Source organism: Acinonyx jubatus, chromosome B3, assembly GCF_027475565.1.
Source record: "Acinonyx jubatus isolate Ajub_Pintada_27869175 chromosome B3, VMU_Ajub_asm_v1.0, whole genome shotgun sequence".
NCBI classification, from domain to species: domain Eukaryota; kingdom Metazoa; phylum Chordata; class Mammalia; order Carnivora; family Felidae; genus Acinonyx; species Acinonyx jubatus.
In genome coordinates this window covers 93,243,615-93,269,722 of record NC_069386.1, presented here as the reverse complement: position 1 = coordinate 93,269,722, position 26,108 = coordinate 93,243,615, and the positions used below count along the sequence as shown (strand labels likewise).

The 26,108-nt window shown below is 33.8% G+C and overlaps 1 protein-coding gene across 3 annotated transcripts in view; it reads left to right on the top strand.

The window, feature by feature from the left end:
• The window catches only part of MDGA2 (MAM domain containing glycosylphosphatidylinositol anchor 2), an 846,425-nt gene that overhangs the window by 645,167 nt on the left and 175,150 nt on the right, over positions 1 to 26,108 (top strand). For all 3 annotated transcript variants that reach the window (XR_003422473.2, XM_053224436.1, XM_027065661.2), the window contains exon 8: positions 4,355 to 4,648. Coding sequence is in view for 2 of the 3 variants with exons in the window: in XM_053224436.1 (XP_053080411.1) it covers positions 4,355 to 4,648 (294 nt within the window). In the remaining variant the exon portion in view is untranslated. The remainder of the gene's footprint in view (positions 1 to 4,354; positions 4,649 to 26,108) is intronic.

Below are 26,108 nucleotides of genomic sequence, written 5' to 3'. Positions count from 1 at the left end.
TAACATATTTTACTCAATCATAGTGATAACAGCTATTCATACTATTCACTAGAATGTTTTTTCTTAGCAATCTCAGCATCTTTATCAATAAATGTAGGTGTATTACATCATCATCTAAAAGGCTGCATCATATTTTATAATGTGACTGTACCACCATTTATTTAATGGATCCATCAGGCTGTTTTCAATCTTTTCTTAAAAAATTAAAACAGTATTATGAGCACTCTCAATGAGTACTGTAGTTTTCACAGTGACATGAACCAAATTGTATTTAAAATGATAAAGCTTATAGCAGGGTAGTAGGAAGCCTGGAAGAATTAGACTGGTGACAGAGACCACTTATTGTAGTGTCACAAGAAGAGAAAATGATGAATTCTACTGAGAAGAGTGTCTCTAGCCAGGAAAAGAAATAAGCAGATATGAGAGACATTTTTGATAGAGGAAACAACGCAGCTGATTAGAAGTGGTGAGCAAGAGGAAATGGTAAAACAAAATTCTGTAGCTTTCAGTTAGCAGATGAGGTGTGTTGATAACTACCAACTAAGTCAAGAAATAAACAGTGCTTTGGTTTGGGGATTTGAAAGACTTTGGGGATATAGAAGTAGGCTATAATCATAGACTGAAAGAGCCTTGGGATGAAGTTAGAATTTGTGTTATCAACATATAAAAGAGAGAAATTCATGAGAAAAAATGAGATCTCGTAACAAGAAAGTTTATAGTAATAATAAGAGAGTTGACTGAAGAATTCTAAAGAATGGAAAATTTAATGTGGAGAGAGAAGACAAGCCTATGAAAACTGTGGGAAGTTGTAAGGTCTTCCTGGCCAAGAAAGTTGCAAAGAAAGATTCACTCTGATTTCAAGATTTAAAAGCCTCATGGAAGAGATGGAAACAATATTTTAGTTGAGTGTTGCTGTTTAGCAAAAATTGGGCTAATTTATTTTAAAAATCTATTTTCAAGTCATCTAGATTAAAATTGAGTCTTACATTTATGTAATTTTGATTTTGTAGGGAGGAAAGTTTACCTAAATAAATAACATAAATAAATTTATAAAGGGAGTTTTTGAACTATGTAGCATGATAAACAACAACAAAAAGTTATATAGCTAGTCCATTATGTATTTTGTATTAGAATGGCCTAATGTAATAAGGTCTCTGAATATTCTTCTTACTAATTCAGGAAATACACTTTCATTTAGCACCACTTCTTTCCTTAACGTTTTACTATTTGTTTTTAGGGTCATAACATTAATAACCTTGGAGCTTATAAAGTGCACATTCTTATTTTCAAAAATGAAGAAATTAATACTCAGAGTGATTAAGGTTGGCCAAGGTCATGTGACTTATTTTTGGAAGAGATGGGAGGAATATTTCAAAAACTAATACTCCATTGAATAATCTTTTAATTTATAATTTATTTTCTTTTATTTCATGTAGATTTATCAGAATTTGGAGATATGTTTGGATAGCTATATTTTATAAGCAGTTTTGACTTATACATATGAAGTATTCCAATATAGACAGAGATTTTGAAGATAACTATAGATCTGTAAGATATAAGATAGATAAGGTCATTTGCAAACGGTGTGTAATTTACCATTTTAAATTCTACCTTGGCCCTTTTTATTGTCCCTGAGACAGTGACCAAGAGATGGGCAGGGAAAATTGGTCCATTTTGTCCCTAGGAGCACAGAGGCCATGAGCAGGAGGAGTGCGGTCCAGTGTTAGCTCAAGTTATTCATTCCAGACACCATAGTTTACTGGAGGCTCAACATTGGCCAACTGCTCTAAATTAGCCTCAATTTGAATTTTGATCAAATCAAAGTGTTTTTCCTCTCTTATTCTCAATGTTCTCATTTGTTAAATTTTAATATTAAATATTTAATCCTTAGGATTATCAAGGAAGTAAAATGTCAAACCTCTAATTATGCCTGGCACATAGTAGGAGCACAATTAATGTTAAGTGCAGATATTGTTGCTGTTATTCCGTATGCTTTCTCATGGAGGGTGAATAAATATTACATCTTCCCGATCCTTTTATAAGATGCTGCTTAGAATTGCATCATTCCCTTGTGGTTCATTTCAAAAAGAACAAATTATTGGGGTGCCTGGGTGCCTCAGTCGGTTGAGCGTCTGACTCCGGCTCAGGTCATGATCTCGCAGTTCCTGAGTTCGAGCCCCCTGTCAGGCTCTGTGCTGATAGCTCGGAGCCTGGAGCCTGTTTTGGATTCTGTGTCTCCCTCTCTCTCTGCCCCTCCCCCGCTTATGCTCTGTCTCTGTCTCTCAAAAATGAATAAATGTTAAAAAAAATTTTAAAAACTATTTAACTAAGTAATTTAATTTTTTAATATTTACAGAAGTTAATCAAATAATTGATCATGTAAGTTTTAAAAATGTAGCCATTTAAAAATATATTTTATTGCCAAATTCTAGAATGTATATATCTGCTTCAAGAAAGTGGTGGTTAATGAAGTCATATGATTTTTGTCTTTCTCTGACTGACTAATTTCACTTAGCATAATACCCTCTAGTTCCGTCCACATAGTTGCAAATGGCAAGATTTCATTCTTTTTGATTGCTGAGTAATACTCCATCTTCTTTATCCATTCATCCATTAATTCATATGAGTCCTTTAAGAGACAAAACAGATGAACATAAGGGAAGGGACACAAAAATAATATAAAAACAGTGAGGGGGACAAAACAGAAGAGCCTCATAAATATGGAGAACAAACTGAGGGTTATGGGAGGGGTTGTGGGAGGGGGGATGGGCTAAATGAGTAAGGGGCACTAAGGAATCTACTCCTGAAATCATTGTTGCACTATATACTAACAAATTTGGATGTAAATTAAAAAAAATAAAAATTAAATTAAAAAAAATTAAATGCAAGGAAGTGGTGGTTAATATTTCATATTTTTTTCTAATTTCTAAGATGTATGCATTATTTAAGTAACTTTTTTAAAAATAAGAAGCAAATGAAGTAATTAAATGAAAGGAAAAAAACCTGAAGATACTTAAATAGCAAGATAATTAACTTCCCTATCACTTTGGACTCAAATTTATTTTCCTCTATGTGTAACAAGAGCGATAACAGTTCAACGTTAAGTTGAAAATTAATTTAAAAACTATGTTTGTTTTTGTTCTCGGGCACTGGAACACAGTAATGCCAAAAGGAAGAATAAAATCTTTGCCTTTTTATCCATGTATGCAGTGATACCTCTAAAGGAAGCATATGATGTTTCTCAGAAGGGTAGAATTATTCCTATATTTCTGGTTATTCTTATTCTGGCATTCTAAGTTAGCCTTTGTTTTTTGATAGACATTTTAATTGCCCAAATACAATGGATTTCATATATGTTTGTATAAGAAATAAAAGTTTTCAGAGGAATAGGTAATGTTTCTAAAACAACACACTGAAAAGTATTTGCCTCTTACTGGTTCATACTTTTCACTAAACCCTAACATAAATATATTCCAGCACAGTAAATTTCACGTAAAATGAATGTCTCATAAATATCTTCAGTAAACTAAAAAATTAGCTTTACTTGAAAAAATTACAATTATTTTATTGTTGAAATATGTTCTCGAAAATTCACTTAAAATTAATTCCACAGAAATAGGGGCAAATTGTGACAAACTACTTATAGTTATCTCAAAATGTCTTAAAAGGAAATTATGTGAAATTAAAATGTTAAAAATATTAAAAGTCCAAAAGAGAAGAATATAGTGGATTGTCAGAGTGTGGCATTCTAAGTCTGTTGTTGCATTCCATTTCCATCAGGGAGAAAACAAACCTTAAATGTTAGCAATTTGGCAACATTTCGTACACCAGAGTCAAAACTTCTGATTTTCTATCAGAGGTTCTTTGTTTTCCTTTTCCTATTACTTGCATTTACTGTGCCTGCTAAGTCGAAAATGTCTCTTATCCCTTTCTTAGAGCATCTTTGGGTAAGAGATAACAACATAGGAAACAAGACTGAAAAGCTGGATCCTACCCTCAGCAAGCAGGATCACTCTTCTATGAAATGCAGATGTTAAAAACCCAGCTAATGACTGATCATGACAAGTCATTGAGTAGATTGTTCTTATGTTGACCGTTCATGTTCCAATTTAATGCTTTATTTATTTTGCTAATGTTGTTTAAATACCTCATCTGTGAGAGTCATAGGAAAACAATTCAGAATTCTTTTAGGTGAGAGTATGTGCCACTTACTCCCAAGGTCTCTATTATTTTTGTCATCTGAATTGTCACACTTCTTCAACCAGCAGAAATTGTTTCCTTATGATTTTCTGTGTTTGGATATGCTTTACCAGTTTATACTAACCTTGAAAAATTTTCTTTTTCCCATTTCAAGTTCCACCCAATCTGACTGTTCCACAGGAAAAATCACCTCTGGTCACCAGAGAAGGGGACACAATAGAACTGCAGTGTCAAGTAACTGGAAAACCTAAACCCATCATCCTCTGGTCTAGAGCGGATAAAGAAGTTGCAATGCCTGATGGGTCAATGCAAATGGAGAGTTACGATGGGACACTGAGGATTGTGAATGTATCTAGAGAAATGTCAGGAATGTACAGGTGTCAGACCAGCCAGTACAATGGATTTAACGTGAAACCAAGAGAAGCCTTGGTGCAGCTCATCGTGCAATGTAAGTAATGTTTTTGTCTGTTTCTACCGGGGACAAAAGGAAAGAAAGGATGTGATGATTCAGCTAGTAAAATGAGGTGATTTTGGTGTCGGATTAGGATAAAATATTTCTATATTGTCACTACCCGATTTAAATTATAGTTTTCCCTTAAATCTGCTTATTGCTTGAGTTAGAAGTAATAGAAAAGAACAGTATCAGTGTGGTGTGTGTGTGTGTGTGTGTGTGTGTGTGTGTGTGTGTGTGTTTTGATTATGATGGTATTATGTGGTTGGTTAATGCCAAAGCATCAACAAATCTAATGGTGAAAAACTGGCTATGTGCAATGAAGCAGAGTGGAGACTGCAAGTACTTGCTAATTCAGATTACAATACTCTTGTCTTCACAATTCTTGTTTCTACTTCAGGCTATTGCTTGCCCTTTGCCCAAATTATCCACCTACTCCAGTGCACCCCTCTGCTTAAATTGTGGAAACCTCATCATTAAACTGCTATGTTTGCATATCTGAAGCTGTAAGAGTAGATTACACAATTTTCTAGTCATATTGAGATAATTCACATATTAGGTACTGAATTTTTGCTTGATTTTGGTAACAGATAATTGTTTCACTGTGAGAGTCAAATATAATAGATTTTTAACTATTTTTATTGAAATCACTGTTATACTTCTAACAAAAAAACTGGAGACATTGTGTGCTTTGAATTTGCTTTTAATATTAAAAGTACCTAAATTCATAAAGGTAAGAAAAAATTTAATGATGTCCTGATGTTGGGATATTAGAGGATGCCCTGGTAAATTGGATGGCAGGTGGTACAGATAGGGCCAAAAGAGAAGAAGCAAACTAAACACAATCTTTTCAAACTCTGGTAACGCTGCTGTAAATTTTAATTGATGTGTATTTTGTTAAATACATGTTGGCAAAGTCTTTAAGAATATGAATGAATTAGATGAAAGTACACACTTCAATAAGAAATGATGTTGTTTTCTTTCTATGGTTCTGTAACTCAGAAAATGGAAAACAGAATTTAGTCCAAAAATGTCTCTTTTTATATTAGATTTAAGGATGTCAGCAAATTGGATTAACTGACTTTAAATTTGAAAGAATAGTTGAGATATGGAAAGATTATGTTTGGGACTAATAAAAAGTTCATTTATGTCTGAGGTGTGTGAGTGAGGTTGGGAGGAACAAGGTTCTGGGTGCTGTTTACCGATTCCCTCTCTCCATTCTGTAGAAACTCAGACTCTAGTGTGCTGTTTGCCCTATAAATATGCAAACTGATATTTGCATAGGATAAAATATTTAGTCAAATACCTTGGCTGATTTCCAGTTGATTATTACTTTGTCTGGGGTTTTTTTCCCCAATAATAAAGCATTTAGATAGCAAGTTCTATTCAACAGTTTAGTATTGCTTATTCCTTATGGTCTTTGTACTCATGACAAGCTCATGGGTAGGAGGTTCATGTGAAAATAGGTTCCAGAAAGAAAAAGAGAAAAGAATAAAATAAAGAGGAAAAAAAAAGATACTTTCAAGTGACCATAGAGGAAACTGCAGTTTGGAATACTTCATTTTGTTGGTAATCCCAGAATTCTGTGCTTCCTCTAGAGTTAGGCACAAAGCCTGTGTTCGTAAAGGCTAGTTTCAGGGAAACTAGTGTCATGCTGCTCACACCTCTCTGGGGAATCTGTGATACAAATAAAAGCCATAGAACCCACTGATTATAAGGAATTTTGAAATAAAGTTTTAAGAACCAGGATCTCCAATCTCCATAGAATATACTAACCTTCAGAATTCTATTGGCGAGCTTTTTTTTTTCTTTGCTTCTTAAAAAGTCCCATAGGAAACATTAAGTTCAGCACAAGGTTTAAAAATTCAATCTTGTAATAGTGAATGAAAATAAATACTGGCACGGTTCTCTGTAGTGTCACAGGATGTAATTTACTAAAAGACACAGATAGACATAGGCAGAGTCTAGTTCATTTAATGTAAACAAAAAGATCTACATCCCAAGGTGACTTCCCAGAGCAGGGGATAGCATCTAACAGCACTTCCTCTCGGAGGCAAGCTTCCCTGGCCTACTGGGGAAGTCTTGCCAGTTCCAGGTGAGGATGCCATCATGTCTTTCAAGAAGCTCCCTTTCATGTATTCCCTCTTCTTGTGAAGAATCTAATTCTGTGTCTGAGCATTTGCCAAGTACAAGTAACTGGTAACAACTCCAGATTACTCCTGAGTGAATCAAATGTTGATATTCCAGGCACATAATACCTGCTAGCAAGTCCAACCTGCATGCCTACCTAAGGCTTATTCCTGCAAAACTAATGATGCAAGAATTCTGGTATTTTTTAAATGATAAACATTCCAGCTTTTATAGTGGTTTCTTAAAGTCATGAAAATAATATAGCATTTGTGCTAAACTTGCAGTCATGCTACATGTAGGAAATAGCCATGTGAATATAAAATACTAAGTTATTTCATATACATGTGCACACACTTATACATACATATATGTGCATATGTTTATATTATCTTTAGTAATTATATCACTGAAGCGAACAAGCGTTGCTTTATATATGTTGTATATTCTCAGCATAATATATTTTGCACTATAGCTATTCATTAAATCTGTGTGGTAAATGTAAGTTATGGTACCAAAAGGAATTATATATATGTGTATACATGTGTGTGTATATATAAATATATATTGCATATATATGAATTGCATATACATATAATATTGCATAGTGTGTGTGTGTGTGTATATATGTGTGTGTGTGTGTGTATATATATATATATATATATATATATATATATATATATATATAAAGCTCATACTCCTTGCTTCCTACATGACTGGTTTTTATTATTTAGGTTTCAGGAGTATCTGAGAACTTGTTGCATAGAGTTTGAGACCTGAAAGTGTTCAAGTATACGAAGAAGATGCCAAATTATTCTAACACTAATAAAACACCTCTTTCAGGACTTGAACTCTACACTTTAGTTTATGATTTCTTTTCTTAGAATATTTATTACGTTGGAAACTTCTGGGGCAAATCTGTTTTTCACACACATGCACACATAATATACACATTTATATATAATTTTATGTCTGAAGTGTAAAAGAATGAAAAAGAGATCGTCATAGTAAATAGGAAACCAACAAAAATCTAGTATCTTTAAGGCACATTTTTTCCCCTTGTTTACTTTTACTGTGTCCAATTAAACAGTCACCAGTCAAAAGGACTAAAGGAGCACAGAAGTAATTGTTGAGATTGTACGTGCCTAAATGTAAATAGTATATATATTTCCATATTATATAGATAATGGACTACTTTGTGGGTTTAATGTTCTAAATTGCCAAATGAGACTTAATTTTAGCTAATGTTGAATTAAAATTATGAAGCAATCATCTTATTAAAACCTTTTGAATTATTTGCTATCTCAATTAATTTGCTTACTCTTAAAGAATGATTTAACAAGTGACAGAAGCCTCAAGGTATTTTATACCATTCTATAGCCTGTTACGAGAAGCTACATCACCAAAATGAAATAGTTTAAATTACTAAATTCTTGTGTACATTGCTTGATCCTGGAAAACAAACAAACAAAACTATTTTATCATAATATTTTTAACTTTTACATTTGCCAATTATCACAAATGATATGGGCCAGAATAAGTAGCTGCAAATATAATTATAAAAGTTTGAAAAATAATGATTTAAAGTTAATCTAAACTTCTAAAAATTTGCTAGGTGAAACTACAAAGTGCAATATGAAGTTTTAATAATCTTCAAATTTTTAGCCATTACTTAATTTCATCTCAGGGTATTTGGAACTGTATAATTCTTTTGTTAAGTTTCCAGCTCACTTTTATTTGAAACCGATTTATTCTCCTACAATAGAATCTTTAAAAAGAGTTATATGTGTTAACTGATCCATATCATTTAAAAATCATAGTGTGTATAGAGCTTATTGAACAAAACTAGAACAATTTCCTAACAAAGTTATAGTAATAAAATGATAAAAATTAAATGATTTAATTGACCCATTAGAGTAGTGATTGTTTGAATCTTGATTAAATAAAAGTCCCATTGGATGAATAAATTCAAATATATATTTGAAAGAAGGAACTAAGATATGCCTATTGTCCCCCTAAAGGAAATTGTTGTTTTTCTTATATATGTATTATATAAGTATACTTACAACATTATGTACTCTGAATTTAATTTCATAAACTGTAACATTTTATTTTAATAAAAGCTATCCTTTAAATGGTTTCATCTCAGAGCACTGGTAATATCTTTCAGTTAAGTGAGTATATTTTGAAATACAATTTTCTTGAAAATCAGTTGGAGAAGATATATACTGCATTGAATGTTACTTTTATTATCAAAGCTTCATTATATATATGCACATTTGTTGCACCTACCATACAAATAGGAGAAAATCAAATTTAATTTCATATATAGGGAATCTACTCAGACTTGGAAATTCCAAAGACAGTCTGGCAAAGTGAGGTCCCTTATCATTTGGAATGAAGGAGGAGGCAGGTAGTAGTCTGGGACTTCAAAGGGAAAGAATGCAATTCACAGGAAAATGAAAAAGAGTAAATGTTTGGTAAGCAAATATTTGTTGCGTTATTGGGAAACAGTGGGACACAGAAGATTTTGATCAAACAGGCCTTGCTAGGTTCCTCCCGGTCTATCATACCCTAGTTTATAGCATAATGTAATTATCTATGGTGATAGCTCTCTGGAACAGGTTCTCTTTCTCAATTCTTTGTAGGCAGTTGAGGGGGGTAGGTAAAGAGGTTTTCCTGAATCTGCTGGGCCTAGATTGCTTTTTAACTCAAAATAATCTTCCTGCCAAAGTGGCCCATCTTGGGGTGGCCTACCCTTGGTCCCTACAAGAAGATCATGGAACTTATACAGGAAAAGAAACTTAAATACAGATTAGAATGTAATGCTCACTATTGTTAAGACAAGTTATTGAGCAATTTTGTGTAATGTTGAGATGTATAGAATTACTATTGCGTGAATAGAACTACTTTTTGGATTTTTTTAAACAGCAAAGTTGCCCTGAAAAGGATAGTGGGGCTAGAGATTAATCTAAAGTTAATACAAGAGACAAAGGAACTATTGATTAAAGAGGATGCAAGCAATTTGCCTTCTTCACACAGGAAGATGTTAAAGCTATCCAAAGGAGGGGCACCTGGGTGGCGCAGTCGGTTAAGCGTCCGACTTCAGCCAGGTCACAATCTCGCAGTCCGTGAGTTCGAGCCCCGTGTCAGGCTCTGGGCTGATGGCTCGGAGCCTGGAGCCTGTTTCCGATTCTGTGTCTCCCTCTCTCTCTGCCCCTCCCCCGTTCATGCTCTGTCTCTCTCTGTCCCAAAAATAAATAAAAACGTTGAAAAAAAATTTAAAAAAAGCTATCCAAAGGAATTTATAATTAAATGGACAAGAATTTTAACTTATTAGCAGAACAATAAAAGGGCTTCCAGCTCAGTAGCCTACTTACCCAGATGCTTTTCCTATTTTCCATATTAATTCAGTCTATCCCTTCTCAACCTTCTAGACAAGATTATTTGGTGTTGACTCATTAGCTAGGCTCCTTTACTCCCTTCTCCTGTTTCCACCAATTTGTCAACTGCTTTTCATTATTCAAGTCCTGGCTAAATCCCCTCCCTTTAGAAAGCCTCTTGGTACTGGAGAAGGGTACTGATTGTGACCCATTTCTAGAGCCTCAATACTTAGGAAAAGTTCATCACTTTTTAAAAGTCTGCCTGGTAAGAAATTATTAACTTCATTATTAACTTCATTAACCCACTAGAATGTAGGTTGGGAAAAGCTTTTAAGTTTACTAACAATATAATATTTTAAGCATTCATTTTTCATATTTTATGTTTAAGGATTATTGCACAGAATTTAGCATTTATTATACAAAGTTCTTTTATTTGAATTAAATGGCTATGTTGTTGTTTGCAGCAGTTATTATAAACATTAATCAACTGAACCCTAAGGTAATGTTAATATTATAAAAACAATATTTATGCTATTTTCTCTGATCCTACCTTTCCTGTCCGCCAGATAGTTAAGATCTTCTCTTTGGAAAGAAGAAGCAATATTCTTATAAGTTGGTGTACAATTTAAACTGTATAAAATAAAACTCTCAAATTTCTACTTCAAGTCAATATGTCATATAAATATATCTTACCTCATTTCCCAGTGGATTTAATGAGGAATTATAATGGAGCCGCCTTGAAAACAGATGTGTTTAAACATTTTATTTTTGTATTACTACTGAACATTTGAAAATTGAACTTCCCAAGTGGATATGTTATTCTGCAGAGTGTATTTAGGATGAATTTACTTGAGCTGAACTGCTTCTGCCCTCCCAGGTAATCAATCTCTTTGCTCCCTGTTTTCTCCCTCTTCCAGAAAGGATAGCATGGTAGATAACCATCTAAGGGAGTTATCAGAGAAAACAGAAAATCTCTCTCTTTTTACAATATTTTTAATGTTTTTTTTTTGAAAGAGAGAGAGAGAGAGAGCACAAGCAGGGGAGGAGCAGAGAGAGGGTGACAGAGGATATGAAGCAGGCTCTGTGCTGAGAGCAGAGAGCCTGACGTGGGGCTCAACCCATAAGCCATGAGATCATGACCTGAGCTGAAGTAGGATGCCCAACTGACTGAGCCACCCAGGGGCCCTAAAACTCTCTTTCTAAAGAGCTTCTCAATGTAGAATACAGATGTGATGTCTTTATTGAACAGTCAAGTACAGATTATCTGGAAAGAGGATAGGTTTATTCAGAATAAAGATCATGTAAAGAAACTATATCCATAATTTATTTCATTGTTGCTATTTTAATGTAGATACAAGCATGGTTTAATATTTAGAAAGCCTTAAACATTAAAAGTTTTGTTTTCAGTGTCCATATAAAGAAGTGGAATGGGGGGGGCAGCCAGTTTTAGAAGGATGATTAAAAGTAGTCCAATTTAACCAGTCAAGTCTTGTGTTTATTGATATTGCCAAGTTAAGTACTTAGGCCCACCCCTGTAGTGCAGAAAAAAAATTAAGTGTAAATAACAGCATTTCCATAATACTGAAAAGATTTTGGAATATCTTTCCAAAATATCTGAAAAGATATTTTCCCTGAAATAGATCTGTGATTAAATTAAATGTGCTTTGAATGAAGAAAGTTTATACTGTCTCCTTTCCCAGTGTCTTTTCCTCACCTCCTCCCTTCCTCATTTTATGGAAGTATATTCTCTAAAAGAGGTGAAATAAACACATATATCAATAAATGTGTGACTATAAAATTTTTGTAACTTTTTTCATTGTAGTTAAAAAGGGATTTACCTCTCATCGAAAAATAAATGTATTCTTCCCAAGTATAGAATTTAGACATCTTCTAAATACCATGTTCTTCTCCCATGAAAATAAAAATGTAATAATCCTAATCCATTAAAATAAATCATACATAGAAGTTTATAATAGTATACCCCATGGACATGCCTGTGTTTATCAATTTATTTTAAATAATATACCACCAATAAAATGCTTTGTGTATGGGAAAATATAAAGTAGGCAGAAGACATGGCTCTGTGGTTAAGAAAAAAATCCATAATCATTTCAGAAGTTAGGTAACAATGTAAGAAATTGAATATCAAAAAAGCAGTTAGTCATATACATAAAAGCAATCAGGAAGTGAGAAATCATAGGCCAGTGTTGTGAGAGAAAGGCATGACTTATACTATCCCTCTAAGCAGAAGACACACATTTAATCAGTGTTTAAACCACCTGCAAGCAAATAGAATTCATAAAGAATTTTAGCTTATGTTTTGTTAGTAATTTTGTCTTTATTTATTATCAATTGTTTGATTATCTTAGTTTGATATTTAATACCAGCCCCATATTTTTTTGTCTTTGCATGTATTATATTGTTTTGGGTTATATTATATTCTGTTTTGTTAATAACTTTTAAACTAGTAGTAAACTCCTTTACTGTGTAAGCTACAGGAGGGTCTTCTTAGGTGCAATTATTTCCAAACCCATGGGACTACCATAGACACATATGGCATCAAATTCAGTTTATAGATATAAGGTTGGAAGCACAGCTTGCTGGCATGCCCTCTCACTCCCCACTTCTGGGGACACTTGAGAATTCTGGAAGCACGTTTGCCTGTCAGGACTGAAAGAGGAGTTATGCTACTGGCGTCTAGGGCTCAGCGGCCAGGAATGCTGTTAGATGTCCCAAATGCATAGGCCAAACTCCAGAGAAAGAATTATTCTGCATAAAATGTAATAATTTGTTTTATGTGGGGGTTGTCCTATCAATTTAAGGGAATTTAGAGGCATTCTTGGCCTCTAATCTTGAGATGTCAGTAGCAAGCCTCTCCTCACGTCATGACATTAAAAAAAAAAAGAAAAAAAGAAAAGAAAAAATGTCTTCAAACATTGCCATATATCCCCTGATGGTCAAACTTACCCAGGTTAAGGCCCATGTACAAGAGAAGAGCTACATAATTTGGGGATGGGAACTCTGGCAGAAGTTTCTGCCCCACAGGAACCAATGTTTCTTATACCAAACCTATAGGTACAACTGTGAAAATCCCTGAAGTTACAGTCACTACACCAGTAGCTCAAAGCTATGGCATCCTATTAACTATTATTCCTCTATTTCTATTCCTCTCAATCTAGAAGCAATTTAATACAAAAATGTTACCTAAAATCAAAGTTGACATTCTTCCCTTGTCAAGTTACCAGGGCAGCAGAGCAGAACTTTAAAAGAAGGTCAGATTCTCATGCAGCAGGGAAAAGGCTTTTGTCATGGCTTGGAATGTATCTACTCTTCATCTGCCATCCTAAACTTTCTTAGTAATTCTTTTGTGTTAGTATTCTTTGTTTGATCATAATAATTACAGTTGTGGATATCAAGCAAGTATGTTTCCAACATACTTCACTTATTATTTTTTTTTTGACTCTTCTTCTGTAAACTGCTGTGCCTGTATTCTTTCTTTGTAAGACTTTTGGCTTTGTATCTGGGTTTGGGAGGGAGTAGCTGTATTTCATGCTGTTCCATCGGACCATTTGATCTCTTATGAATTCCTTTTTTCTGGCAAATGAGTATTTCCTTGAAACCTTAAAGATTCTAGTAGGAAAAAAGCAAAAATTCTTGAAAAGGAAACTTTGAGACTTAAGCTGACCATGCATTGTGAAATGAAAGAAATTCTCACTTGATTTCACACATATTAGATTTATTTTAAATGTGGAAATTACTTTTTTCTTCTTAATTCCAAACTATTTTCAAAGAGAAAGAAGTGAAATACTTTTTGGAAAATTAGTGAATGTGTGGATTTTGTTCTTTAATATTGTTTCTCAGTGAATGAAATAAAATGTTTTCCTTCAGACTGTTATGTAGCTTGGGTAGCATTGTTTTTTTTTTCTTTTTTCAATTAAAGAGGGGTTTAACTTTAAAAAAATAATCAATGCTGGATAATACTAAAAATTAAGCAGAAATTAAAAAAATCTTTAAGAAAAATGACATATATTTTCTTAGTATGTTAACTATTTGCATTGAACTGTATGAAATGGCAGAATTAATCTGATGATCCTTCAGTTATTCTCAGTTTCACTCTGTCAGCATCAACATTTTTTCCAGTGATTCTACTATTTGAAGATATATGTTCTTAAGCACAAGCTAACTGCTTTGTGTACAACATAGAATGATAAATATAATATTTTATTGCTGAGTTAAAAGACACAAGTAATCTGAGTATGTGAAGTTTTCACTGTAATTACTTAAAACCTGAAGCTACAAATGTATGCAAATATTTAGAGGATATAAATGTGTATGATAGATGTCTGTCTGCCCATCTATCTACCCTTCCATCCATCCAGCCATCAATCCTTCTGCCTCTCTCAATGTTATTAGCTTCATGCATTTTGCATCTTTACTGAGTGAACACTCATTCTTATTAATGCATTTTTCTTCTTTGCCTTTTATAATTCCATATGTGCTAGTTCTGTTTTAATTTTCCACTTATGTCTTTATTTCTGTTTATTCTTCCTTTCTCCAAATCAGGTTTTGTTTCTATTTTTCTTTTACTCTACACTCCCTTGCTTGGCAATTTAAGGACTTAAACTATGACTATGCAGATCTTCCCTGCATTTGTATCTGGGACAGTCAGGCAGCTTCTGTGAATTTCAACTTAGTTTCCTGATTTATTCTAAAATCTAATATGACTATAATTAAACTTATAGTGATTCCTTAACTATTTTTTCTCCTCTTGAGTTCCCTGCTCCACCTAAAAAGATCTCGCTCCTCTCTGTTATGAAAGTCATCATTCTATCTTCCTTCTTTCCCAATATGCAACTGAAAATCAGGATATTGGATTCTGAAATTTGAGATATGGTTTAAATTGCAGCTTTGCTACTTTAACTGTAATTTCTCTCAGTGTTCATTCTCCATATCTGTCATCTCTGAGGACCAAATTAAACGATGCCAGGACAGTGTTTATCCAATGTTTGGCACATAGATAGTACTTCCTAATCATTAGCTCTCAGTTCTCAAAACCTTCTCAGTATCTATTCAGTCCTCTCCAGTCCCACTCATTTTCAAAGCTAGGCCCTTTATCTCCTGCAAGAAATTCCTATTTTTCCCCACCTCTGATCTTCTCTCTCCCCCCTCAGAACATCAGTGTCAGATGAACATTCCTTTATGAGCAGGAACACTTTGGGTTGCAAATAACAGAAAATTCTTATCTAAATCCTCTTTTTTTTTTTTTGCCTCTCCTCCAAGGATTAACTCCAGTGGGATCTGATTCCCTTGGCTTAGGTAGCCATTCTGTATAGCAAAGTCATGGCTGCAAGTGCTCGTTATTCCCTCTTTAGAAATTCTGTATTGCTGCTCACTACTCATGATTCAAAGTTCAGACTGCTAGACTTGGCAAACAGGATCCTCCACCGTTCTGTGAGATCATATGCCATATTCCAGTCAAGGTGAACATTTCATTATCCGGTGCACTTTTGAATTTGGTGCTTTTTATAATTTCATTTTTTTCCTAATGAATATGCTTAAAGTCACCTCTCCTGAACCTACTCTTTACCATTTTTAAAGCAACAGTTGAATGCCATTTGTCGCATAAAATTTCTCTCTGAAACCTCCAGCTGTATCTAATCTTTTTATTCTCTAAATTGACACTTTTTTTTCTGGACTTACCAATTTCAACATTCTATTCCTAAATTATATATACGAGATATATATAATAGATATAGATCTTCTTTTCTCTCTTTTTTTCTCTCTCATAAGAACATAAGTTCTTTTTTTCATGAATCATGATTGTGTCTTCCTAAAGGACCTAGATCAGAAAATACATAAACTAATAAATTATTTGAAATAGGTACTTCTGGCTTTGGTCATGTTTTTCAGCTGCTGTTTTGTTAATGAAGATATAACATTACATGTACAGTTTTTACTATAACTATGAATATGAGTACATTTTTAGGGGAGAAATAGGTTATAAATTGTAGGATAGGTTCTGATTCTGGCACTGGTTCTAATCCTAGATTTTTTAAATTATTTTTTATTGTTTATTAATTTTTGAGAGAGAGACAGAGTGCAAGTGGGAGACAACAGAAAGAGAGGAGACACAGAATCTGAAGCAGTCTACAGGCTCTGAGCTGTCAGCACAGAGCCCAGCGCGGGGCTGGAACCCACGAACCATGAGATCATGACCTGGGCCAAAGTCAGACGCTTTACCAACTGAGCCACCCAGGCACCCCTAATTCTAACTGTTTTTAATGTGTGACTAACTCTGTCTCTACAACCAATTTCCTTATGCAAATGAAGAATTTAGTAGGATGATTTCTAAGTCATGGTCAAGTTTGAAATTGTTGCCAGTAAGTGTCTGATGTATAATTTATGCATATATCACAGCGAACCCATATTTTAGTAGCCATTTCAGGAATCTCCTAGAAACTGTATGTTTGAATTGAAAAGATGCATGATGAGGGGCATCTGGGTGGCTCAGTCAGTTAAGCATTTCCACTCAGGTCATGATCTCGTGGCTTCCTGGGTTTGAGCCCCACATCAGGCTCTGTGCTGACAGTGCAGAGCTTGCTTGGGATTCTCTATCTCCCTCTCTCTCTGCCGCTCCCCCTCTTCTGCTGTCTCTGTCTCTCTCAAAATAAATACATAAACTTTTTTTTTTTAAAAAAGATGCATGATGACAACATTTCATTGGAAGAAGTTCCCAGTGTTAAAATGTCTGTTCTGTGTTAAAGACGGGTAAAAAAATTTAAAAAAGATAACCTGAAGACAAGTAGAACATTAATTATATCTGCTTTACATCTATTGCATCTAGAGAAAATACATTTGAAGTAATGGAAAAAGCATTCTTGGTATATAGATAATGACAAGAATTTAGTGTCTGTGAATTAAAATTTCAGAAGTTTATTAAACATATCATCCTTATGAATTTTACTTGAGTCTTTTCCTTTGTTTGGTTTATGATTAACTTCACTGTAGAGTAGGACTGATCACTAGGTACAGTACTGAATCCATAAACTATTACAAATATCATGCATACAAATATGTGTTATTTTGCAGTTACTTTTAAAGACTGTGGATCTGCTATCTTATTAAGGATACTACTGTCTGGTTTCTTCTTTAGAAAAAAGAAGCAACTTTTTTAAAGCAACTTAAATTATTAAAGTTAAAGCAACTTAAATTATTTTATTTTTGTGTGTATGTATGTCTGTTTCTATGTAGATATCCTTTGCAGCTTATCTATAAAGAAAATGTACAAAGCAATGGAAAGATATGGTAGCTTGGAAATTAGTACTTTTCTCTCAAACACCATTTTATCTCACATGCCTAATTTAAAAATTAGATTGCCAGTTTGCTTTAGCAAGAAGCTTTTTCCAAAAAGTTTCTGAGTCTCTTTTTCTTCAGAGCAATCTGTTAAAAATTTCAGCTTCCAATGTTTAAACATATTTTGTCAGCTCATTTGAGTAAGAAAACCTAATTTGTTCAGCATACACATTAGTATTTATCTGGAGTTGAGTAAGATTTTACATGAAATGGCCATTTTGACCTTGGATAATAATAACAGTAGTATTTGATAAACCATGTGACAGTCCAGAGTATGTTTTGGTTCCCTTCAGAGGTCTTGGGAAAACATGATTATTTTCCGAGGCAGCTTTTGAACGTTCTTACTTTCAGAAACTCTCTTTCTTTACCTCCCTCCGTCTTTGTCTTCTCTCTCCCTCTCTATACACAAATATACACATACATACGTTCATACACACATACATGCATGCACACACATACACATACATACACACATGCACATATACATGCATACACACATACAAAATATGCATATACATATATACACACATACACACGTACCTACACACGTACATACACCCATACATACATACATATATACACACATACACATATACATATACACATGCAAACATACACACATACATACATACTTTTAGGGAGTTTTAATTTGAGTATATCGCTCCTTCTTTGAAGATGGAACATACTTTTCACTTGTCTGTTTTCAGATTCAGACTGGTTTTCTCTAGAAATGTACATGAGAAATTCTGGATTTTTTCCCTTCTTCCTTGTCCTGAAGATGAACTCCATGCCATCCCATGCTGTGTAGTACACTTGGTCCCAAATTGCAGCTTAAGTGTAATTATTGTTTTTTTTTTTTTACATTGATGACAAAATAAACCAGTGTTTCCTAAGACTCATATCTGACCTGGGGCACCTGGGGGGCTCAGTCAGTTGGGTGTCCAATTCTTGATTTCGGTTCAGGTCATGATCTCAGTTTGTGGGATTGAGGCCCACATCAGGCTCTGTGCTGACAGTGTGGAGCCTGCTTGGGATTCGCTCTCCCTCTCTCTCTCTCTGGCCCTCCTCCCACCCCTCTCTAAAAATAAATAATCTTTAAAAAAAAGACTCATATCTGACCTTATTACCCCCAACTCTGGGCTCCAGTCATCTAATGTTTTCATATTTTCATTAATTCATTTGTAGAACTACTTAACACTGTTGTGTTTATATGTATGATTGTTAGAGAGGTTTCCACAAACAAAAAACTAAATTTGGTAATCTGCATATGTATATTCTTTTGTTGACACTTGATCTCAAGCTAATGCCTTGAAATTTCATGTTTCAGCTTGAATGGGGTCCTGAAGAGATGGGCTCAATAATGTCCATAAAATTCCAATAAAGTTTCTATATTCATCTATATATACTTAAATTAATAGGAATGCAAATGCGTACTATTTCCCTTTTATTAATAGTAATGCTACATATGTTTAGTTTAGATATGATACTGGTTTTCTATTGGGTTTCATTTCTTTTACCACGCAAATAATAATTTTACTTAATTTTTCCATAAAAATGTTGATTGTTCCAAATGCCTTTCCACATTGTTAAAATAACATTAACAACATAACTTCAACAAACAGTGGACTGACTTAAAAAGTAAAGCCAAATTACAAGAGAACATCTACTTGTAGTGTAACTTCTATGCCTCACCATGGTTGTTTTGTATACTTCCTTATTTTTTTCTAATTTTGTCAAAATAATGACTATTTTTCCTACATTGTAGACTCAAAACATTGGCATTATTTTTATTCTTCACATAATTATGTTTAATTTATCACTAAATGCTTCATTCTTTTCCAAGATAATGGAACTGTTTCCCTGTCTTTCTCTCTCCTTTCCATCTCTCTCTCTTAACATGTGAATCTGGCTGTTCCACCTGAAAATAGTGTTTATAATCTGTCTTTTATTTCTCTGCATTTCCAGTCTTTGCTTTATTCCCTTGCTTCACACTAGTTTCTGCATTAGCATCTTGGTTATGAAGCCATAGCTCCAAAAGATCTCGTAGTTTGACCTAGCTCTTCACACTGCTATGGTCTCCTGTGTTGCCACCTTGTGATGCTGGTTGATTAACCTTTGTCCTTTCTTCCCACTTTTTACTAATGAGAAGTCAGTTGTTCAACAGAACCTTTCTTTTCTCTCTCTCTTTGTTTTCCCCACAAGTGCACTATTTTCAAGTGTGCGTATATTTTAGTTTCTGCAGAATTACTAAGCCTATAAAATTGCTGAAAGTAAATGTGCATGTGTTTTTAGAAAACCGTTTTGAACAAAAAGACACAGGCAAAGATAAAGTGCAGTACTCAACGTTGGTATAGCATTATAATTGATGAGATAATGGTCTATTCATGAAATTTGACTACACTGCATAAGACCTTCTGGGCTTTTGCATTGCAAGTACTTTTTTTCTTTTTTCTTTTTTTAATTTTTTTTTTTTTTTAGTTTCAACCTTTCACTTAAAGTCTAGTTAGTTAACATATTGTGTAGCAAATATTTTTTTCTTAAACAATTGCTTTTTGTTCTTGCTGCTCAGTAGTGTGCCACATTTATTTACTTATTTTCACTTTAATCTGTATTCAAATGGGAAAGCTTTAATTAATTTTGTCAATAATTACTTACTGTTTTCTAGCCATTTTTGTGCTAGCATAAGGGAAATTCAAATAGGAAAGAAAGAGAATCTTTATGCTAGATATGATGTAGAGCCAGACAAAAACTTTTAACACTAGTGACAGAACACATACTATGTGAGCACAGAAGAGAGGATGCTGGTAGCTAATTATGCTTTGTCCTGACAGTGTATATGTTTGGTACATGGTTTTACATTTGATTTCACCAGTACTGACAGATGTGGATATGACTGTGTAAAAAGATTCTCCCTAATCCTCTTACTTCCTTTTAATTCTCTCAACTTAAACATCTTTGCAAAATGGCTTGAGCCCCTACAAGTATGGGGACTTTCTAGCCTGTCTCCCTAATATTTCTGGGGGTCCTTGATCCTCCTGTGAATCCCTCACTCTGAATTTTTCCTGTGTGCTCAATATGCACTCCACCAGCATACATCCCTTAGTGAGTTTTAATTTTCCCCACACATAATTTCATTTATTGGACACACTCTCTTTTCATTATTTCCCCAAAGCAGTATTAATCTAAGTCTGAGAGGCAAGACAGATGACTGAAGATTTCCAGAAACTGGGGGAAGGGGTAGATTAGAGAAGGAGATACTTAGAAAGGATTATCAGTGTCCCCAGATAGCCATCATTAGCATTTCTCTCTGTTAGGTCTAGATCTTAATTCCCATCTAAGTGAGATCTTCACTTCCTAACCCTCAGCCACTAATAGAAAACACAACTCCTATATATAATACTTACTATGGAGAGTAATTTACTTCTTTTCATGGTAAAGATCCCTTATTTATACTGCCTTGTCACAATTGAAAAGACTAGTAAAAGTATTTCTTTTAAAGAGGGACAAAAGCCAATTACCCCAGGAGAAACTTATGACATTTCCCAGGATCTATCAATCTAAGACTTCAGAATTGCATTTTTTACTTTCCTTCTCTGTGTGCTGTATAAGTACCTGTTTCTGTGTATACTGGTGTGTGTTCGTCTGCATATATATATATATATATATATATATATATATATATATATATAGAGTGTGTGTGTGTGTGTGTGTGTGTGTGTGTGTGCGCGCGCGCGTGCGCGTCTGGAGGGGTAAATATCAAAGATAAGGCAGGCAGAGTGCATGGGGTGGAGAGGAACGGAGAGTAACAAATGCCACAAATATTGAGTCTAAAATTCAACATAGTAATAAAAAGGGTAATACCAAAGCAAAGGCGACATTTTCTTGGGTGTCCTCTTAAACTGATTGACGTCATGTAGGTCCTATTTCATACAATGTTTTAAAGGTCATTAGGGGCAATATTTAAATCTAAAGGAAAACAAAATGGTAATGTTAATTCATTTATGTAGAGTCCTTCCCTTAAACTTTGAGAGCCTCTACTTCCCACATTCCGGAATAAGCAGGCAGGGAATGCCTCTCCAATACATAAGAACAAAAGAGATTTTTAATAGTTTTATTTTTCAACTTTATGTGGAATTTTAAAACCGTTTTCTTAAGAACTCATTTAAATATTTTCTCGTGTTTTCTTTTTTTCCCTGAATGTGGAAGATTGCATGTATGTATATAAATGTTTAGGCTCTGATTTTAGGGTCTGGTTAAATCCTGAGACTATGTCATATTTCTTTCTGTGGTTTCTTCACTTCTCTTTGTGTTGGTATTTCTTTCATATATAGTTGGACATAATATAGAATTAGAATTATTGTACTACTCATTATATATTTTTCCTACTTGATTTAAAATATTGATTACTATAATATTTTACATTTATTACTCAAAAACAAACATATATAGCTGGTTCTAAATTTTATTCCTTTTTTTTAATAGATGAATTCCTTCTGACCCTTTGGGTAAAGTTCTTTCATGGAACTACATTTCCCTAACTAGATCTAAAATAAAACCTGTCTCTATGGGCAACAAGAGAGCATGAAGTCAGGATATGTTTTCCTTTGATAAGCTTGAAAAGTCAATTTCAAGGATAAAGTACCTTGGTAAAAGTGAATCAGACTAGATAAACACAAATGGAAAACAGAAAAAATAGAGACATAAATAGATATGTGGTATATTCTACTTTTCCTAAATAAGAAAGGTAGTTACATGGAAAATACAGGTGTCTTACAAGAAGAAAACATTAACAAAGGGAGAGACCAAATTAAAAAAAAAAGATAGAATGTGGAAGAAAATAATAAAAACTTCTACAAATGAGAAAAATGGAAATATTTCAAAGGCATTTATCTGTGAGTTATGTAAAATTTCAATAATTGTCTACTAATTTCAAATCTATCCTAGGTGTATTAACAAAGATGTCAGAAGTTTAGACACTTAATTTTCCCTTCTTTATTTTTTTCAATTAGAACTGTATAATTACAAGAAAATTAATTATGACTAAACTTTATTTAAAAAGTCCATGGGATACCTGAGTGGCTTAGTCACTTAAGCATCCGACTCTTGATCTGGGCTCAGGTCATGATCTCATGGTTAAGTTCATGAATTCAAGCCCAGCATCTGGCTCTGTGCTGACAGCCAGGAGCCTACTTGGCATCCTCCCCTCTCTCCCTCTCTCTCTGCCGCTCTCCCCACTCATGCACACATGCTGTCTCTCTTTCTCTCTCTCAAAATAAATAAACACTTAAATATGAATAAATACAAATTCCTCATATTAGTAACAGTCTGTGTGAATTTATGTGCTAAGACATTTTTCGAAGCTCCAGAAGTCTAGTTCAAGTTGCATCATTGCAGGCTCCAAATTGATAGAGTAATAAAATAAGAGTTGCAGGCTTTTTCTTTTTCCAATGGAATATTTAAAATATATTCAGAGTGAGTTATTGAAATACATATAATCACAACTTCCCTGGTGCATTTATCTTAATTTCGTATTTAGAAATTATTTTGTATAAAATGATAAATCTGTGTTGAATGTACAAAGGGAAATGTCAAGAATGAGTTTTGAATGGGAGAGAAATTAACTCACCTACTGTGCTTCATGAGCCCTGAAAATCTGACAGATTTAAGGATAATGTATAATGACAGATTCTGTATTATTTGGGAAAATATTTGAGATATTATTAATGATATAATTTGGATTGTATGTTTATAAAAAGACTTTCTATTGTTTTTCAGAGAAATCTTGTGAGGAACATACACCTGATTCTTTTTTTTTTTAATGTTTGTTTATTTATTTATGAGGGAGAAAGAGAGCAAAAGAGAGTCAGAGGGAGAGAGAGAGAGAGAGAGAGAATCCCAAGCAGGCTCTGCACTGCTGGCAGCACAGGGCTGGACACGGGGCTTGAACCCATGAATGTGACATCATGACCTGAGCTGAAATCACGAGTCAGAGACTTAACCACCCAAGCACCCTGAGAAAGTAAATGTTTGAACTGAATTGATGAATGTAGCAATTTAAAGACAAGGGATCCAAAGGATAATCTTCAGACTCTTTCCACTATTTCCCCTGCTGACTACTTTTAAAATACATAATTAAAGTTATGAAAATTTTAACAAGTTTTAAATGGAAGTCTGTCGATATCCTACTAGCAATGTTATACCTCTCCAAATAAACAAGTCCACAGGGCAATTTAATGCTTCCCTGGTGCCACCTTAGTGGTTAGTCTGGGAGACTCTTCCCAAGTTGTTGACCCTTTTCTCCTTACTTTTCTGTGCTACTTAATTTTCATAAAAATCCTGGTTCCCTAGATTTCTGCAGTTCTGCATTTTGGGAATTCATTTTTTTCCCTGTCTAATTTTATCAGTATCTTCTCAGACACCTCATCTCTGAAGCACATGTTACATTCTTTTTTTACTTCCAAAGTCTTAAGTTCAGACCCTTATTGTCTCTTGCCTACCCTTTCATTAGTCCTGCCTCCAATTTCTGGCATTCCAAATTGTTGGAGTCCCATACTTCTCCTTGACTCATAAATCAGTTACAAACCCTTTAACCTGGGGGTTTTGGTCCCACCTTGTTTGCCTCAGGCTTCTAAGCTATTACTTTTCTACAGATACTTCCCATTGTGGACTACTCTGTTTGCCTCAGGCTTCTAAGCTATTACTTTTCTACAGATACTTCCCATTGTGGACTACTCTGTTTTCATGGCTCTTGTCTTCATACTTACACCACTTTCTCTTGTTAGTCCTTGTTGGCTTTATATCTCTCCTTTGCTCTTTTACCTAATAAAATATCTAATGGAATACATGCCAACTGCTTTAAGATACCTGTACCAATCCTCCATGCTGAAGTATGATTTCCTGGGTCTAAACCCAAATTTACAATGAAAACATCAGTAAGCGCAGAAACCAGCTTTTGTGGAATACTCACTTTATGCTAAACACTGTAGTAACTAATCTTTTTGCATTATTTGATTTAATCTTTAAGTAACTCTCCAACTGTACATCATGTATTGTTGTATTTGGTTGTGTGGTTGAGTCCATTATGTTCCTTTTCTACTCTAGAGACTGTAAGTTTATTAAAGCTTGTTAAAGGTAAAGTCATGATTGATTCATCTTTGTACTTTCTGCTCTAGACAGTTCAGTGATAGGCACTAAAATGGTATTTGAAAAAATTATATAAAATGATTAAATGATATAGTAAATCAATGGATAATACCCACCCTGAGAATTCAGGCTCTGAAGTGTGTGTTTGAACTGATTTATCATTTGTATCATGAATGTTGACTCAGTTGATCATTTTAACGACAAGTCAATTAATTTACATAGTTCCCTTTTCTTACAAACAGCTATACACAGCTTATGGACAAGGGATTTTCAGGAGATTTTTTAATCAATCTGTTCTCTATACAAATCTTTGGTTTTTCACTACTTTACTTTTATATTTTTTCTCTGACCTTATCATCCTACACAATTAATTTAACACAATCATGTATACATGAAGACTGGAGAAAACATCAGTATCTTAATGTAAAAAAACAAACATGCAAAATCTAATGATACTATAATTCAAGAAAGTGCTGATGAAAATAGCATATAGTCAACCAAGAAAGTTGTCAAAGACAGAACTGAGAAAAAGTTTGTTATTTCATTGCTTCTACTTTTAAATGATCTGTAAAATATATCCCATCGATAAAAGCAGCAAATTATAATTAATTGCAATAAACCTCAGGGTTAAATTGTCATTGTTAAAACTAGTAAATGTTATTATTATTTTAACATCTTAATAATTTTATGATGCTGATATTTTCTCCTCTTCAGAGCTCTGATGTCAATTGTTATAATTGTTATATAATATTAGAAATACACTGGTAAAACACTACTTGCATATAGCAGAAGTAACTTATTTTAAATTTCATGCATTTTCAAACTGATCATTATTGTCAACATGACATTAAAGAAATTTTGTAAAATGTGCTGGTGTAGAACTAATGGACTCTACATATGTAGCTAGTGAATCCTGGGAAAATTTTATCTCTAGAACTCCCAATACATTGCTTTGAAATATGTTTTGATATAATAGTCTATTAGACAGATATAATATATAGGTTCAGTAGAACCACCCAAAGAAAATTGCTACTCCCTCCTCAACATAGAAAAGTACACAGATTTATTAAATTACCCTCTAAAAGTTCATGTATAAGGCAACCATTTAAGTTTCAGAATATATGTCCTCACAGATATAATGTGATGAATGGTATTTACATTCTTAAGGAAGTTTACAGGTATACATAATGCTCATGAATCATAGCAAGGGCAGTGTTAGTTCAAGGTCATAGTTCTCACTTTATGTTATGTGGAAAGAAAATGCTATTTGTTTCCCCTGAGCACCAATTCTGTAGTAAGGTAAGCTTTTTTCCTTCCTTTTTTTATGACATGTTTCCATCTTCTTTCTGATTACCTTTGTCTAGCTTCAAATTCCTTTATTCCTTATGATACTAAGAAATTATCTACTACCTTTTTCCTCCAAAATAAATTTCCAGTCACCAACTTCTAGA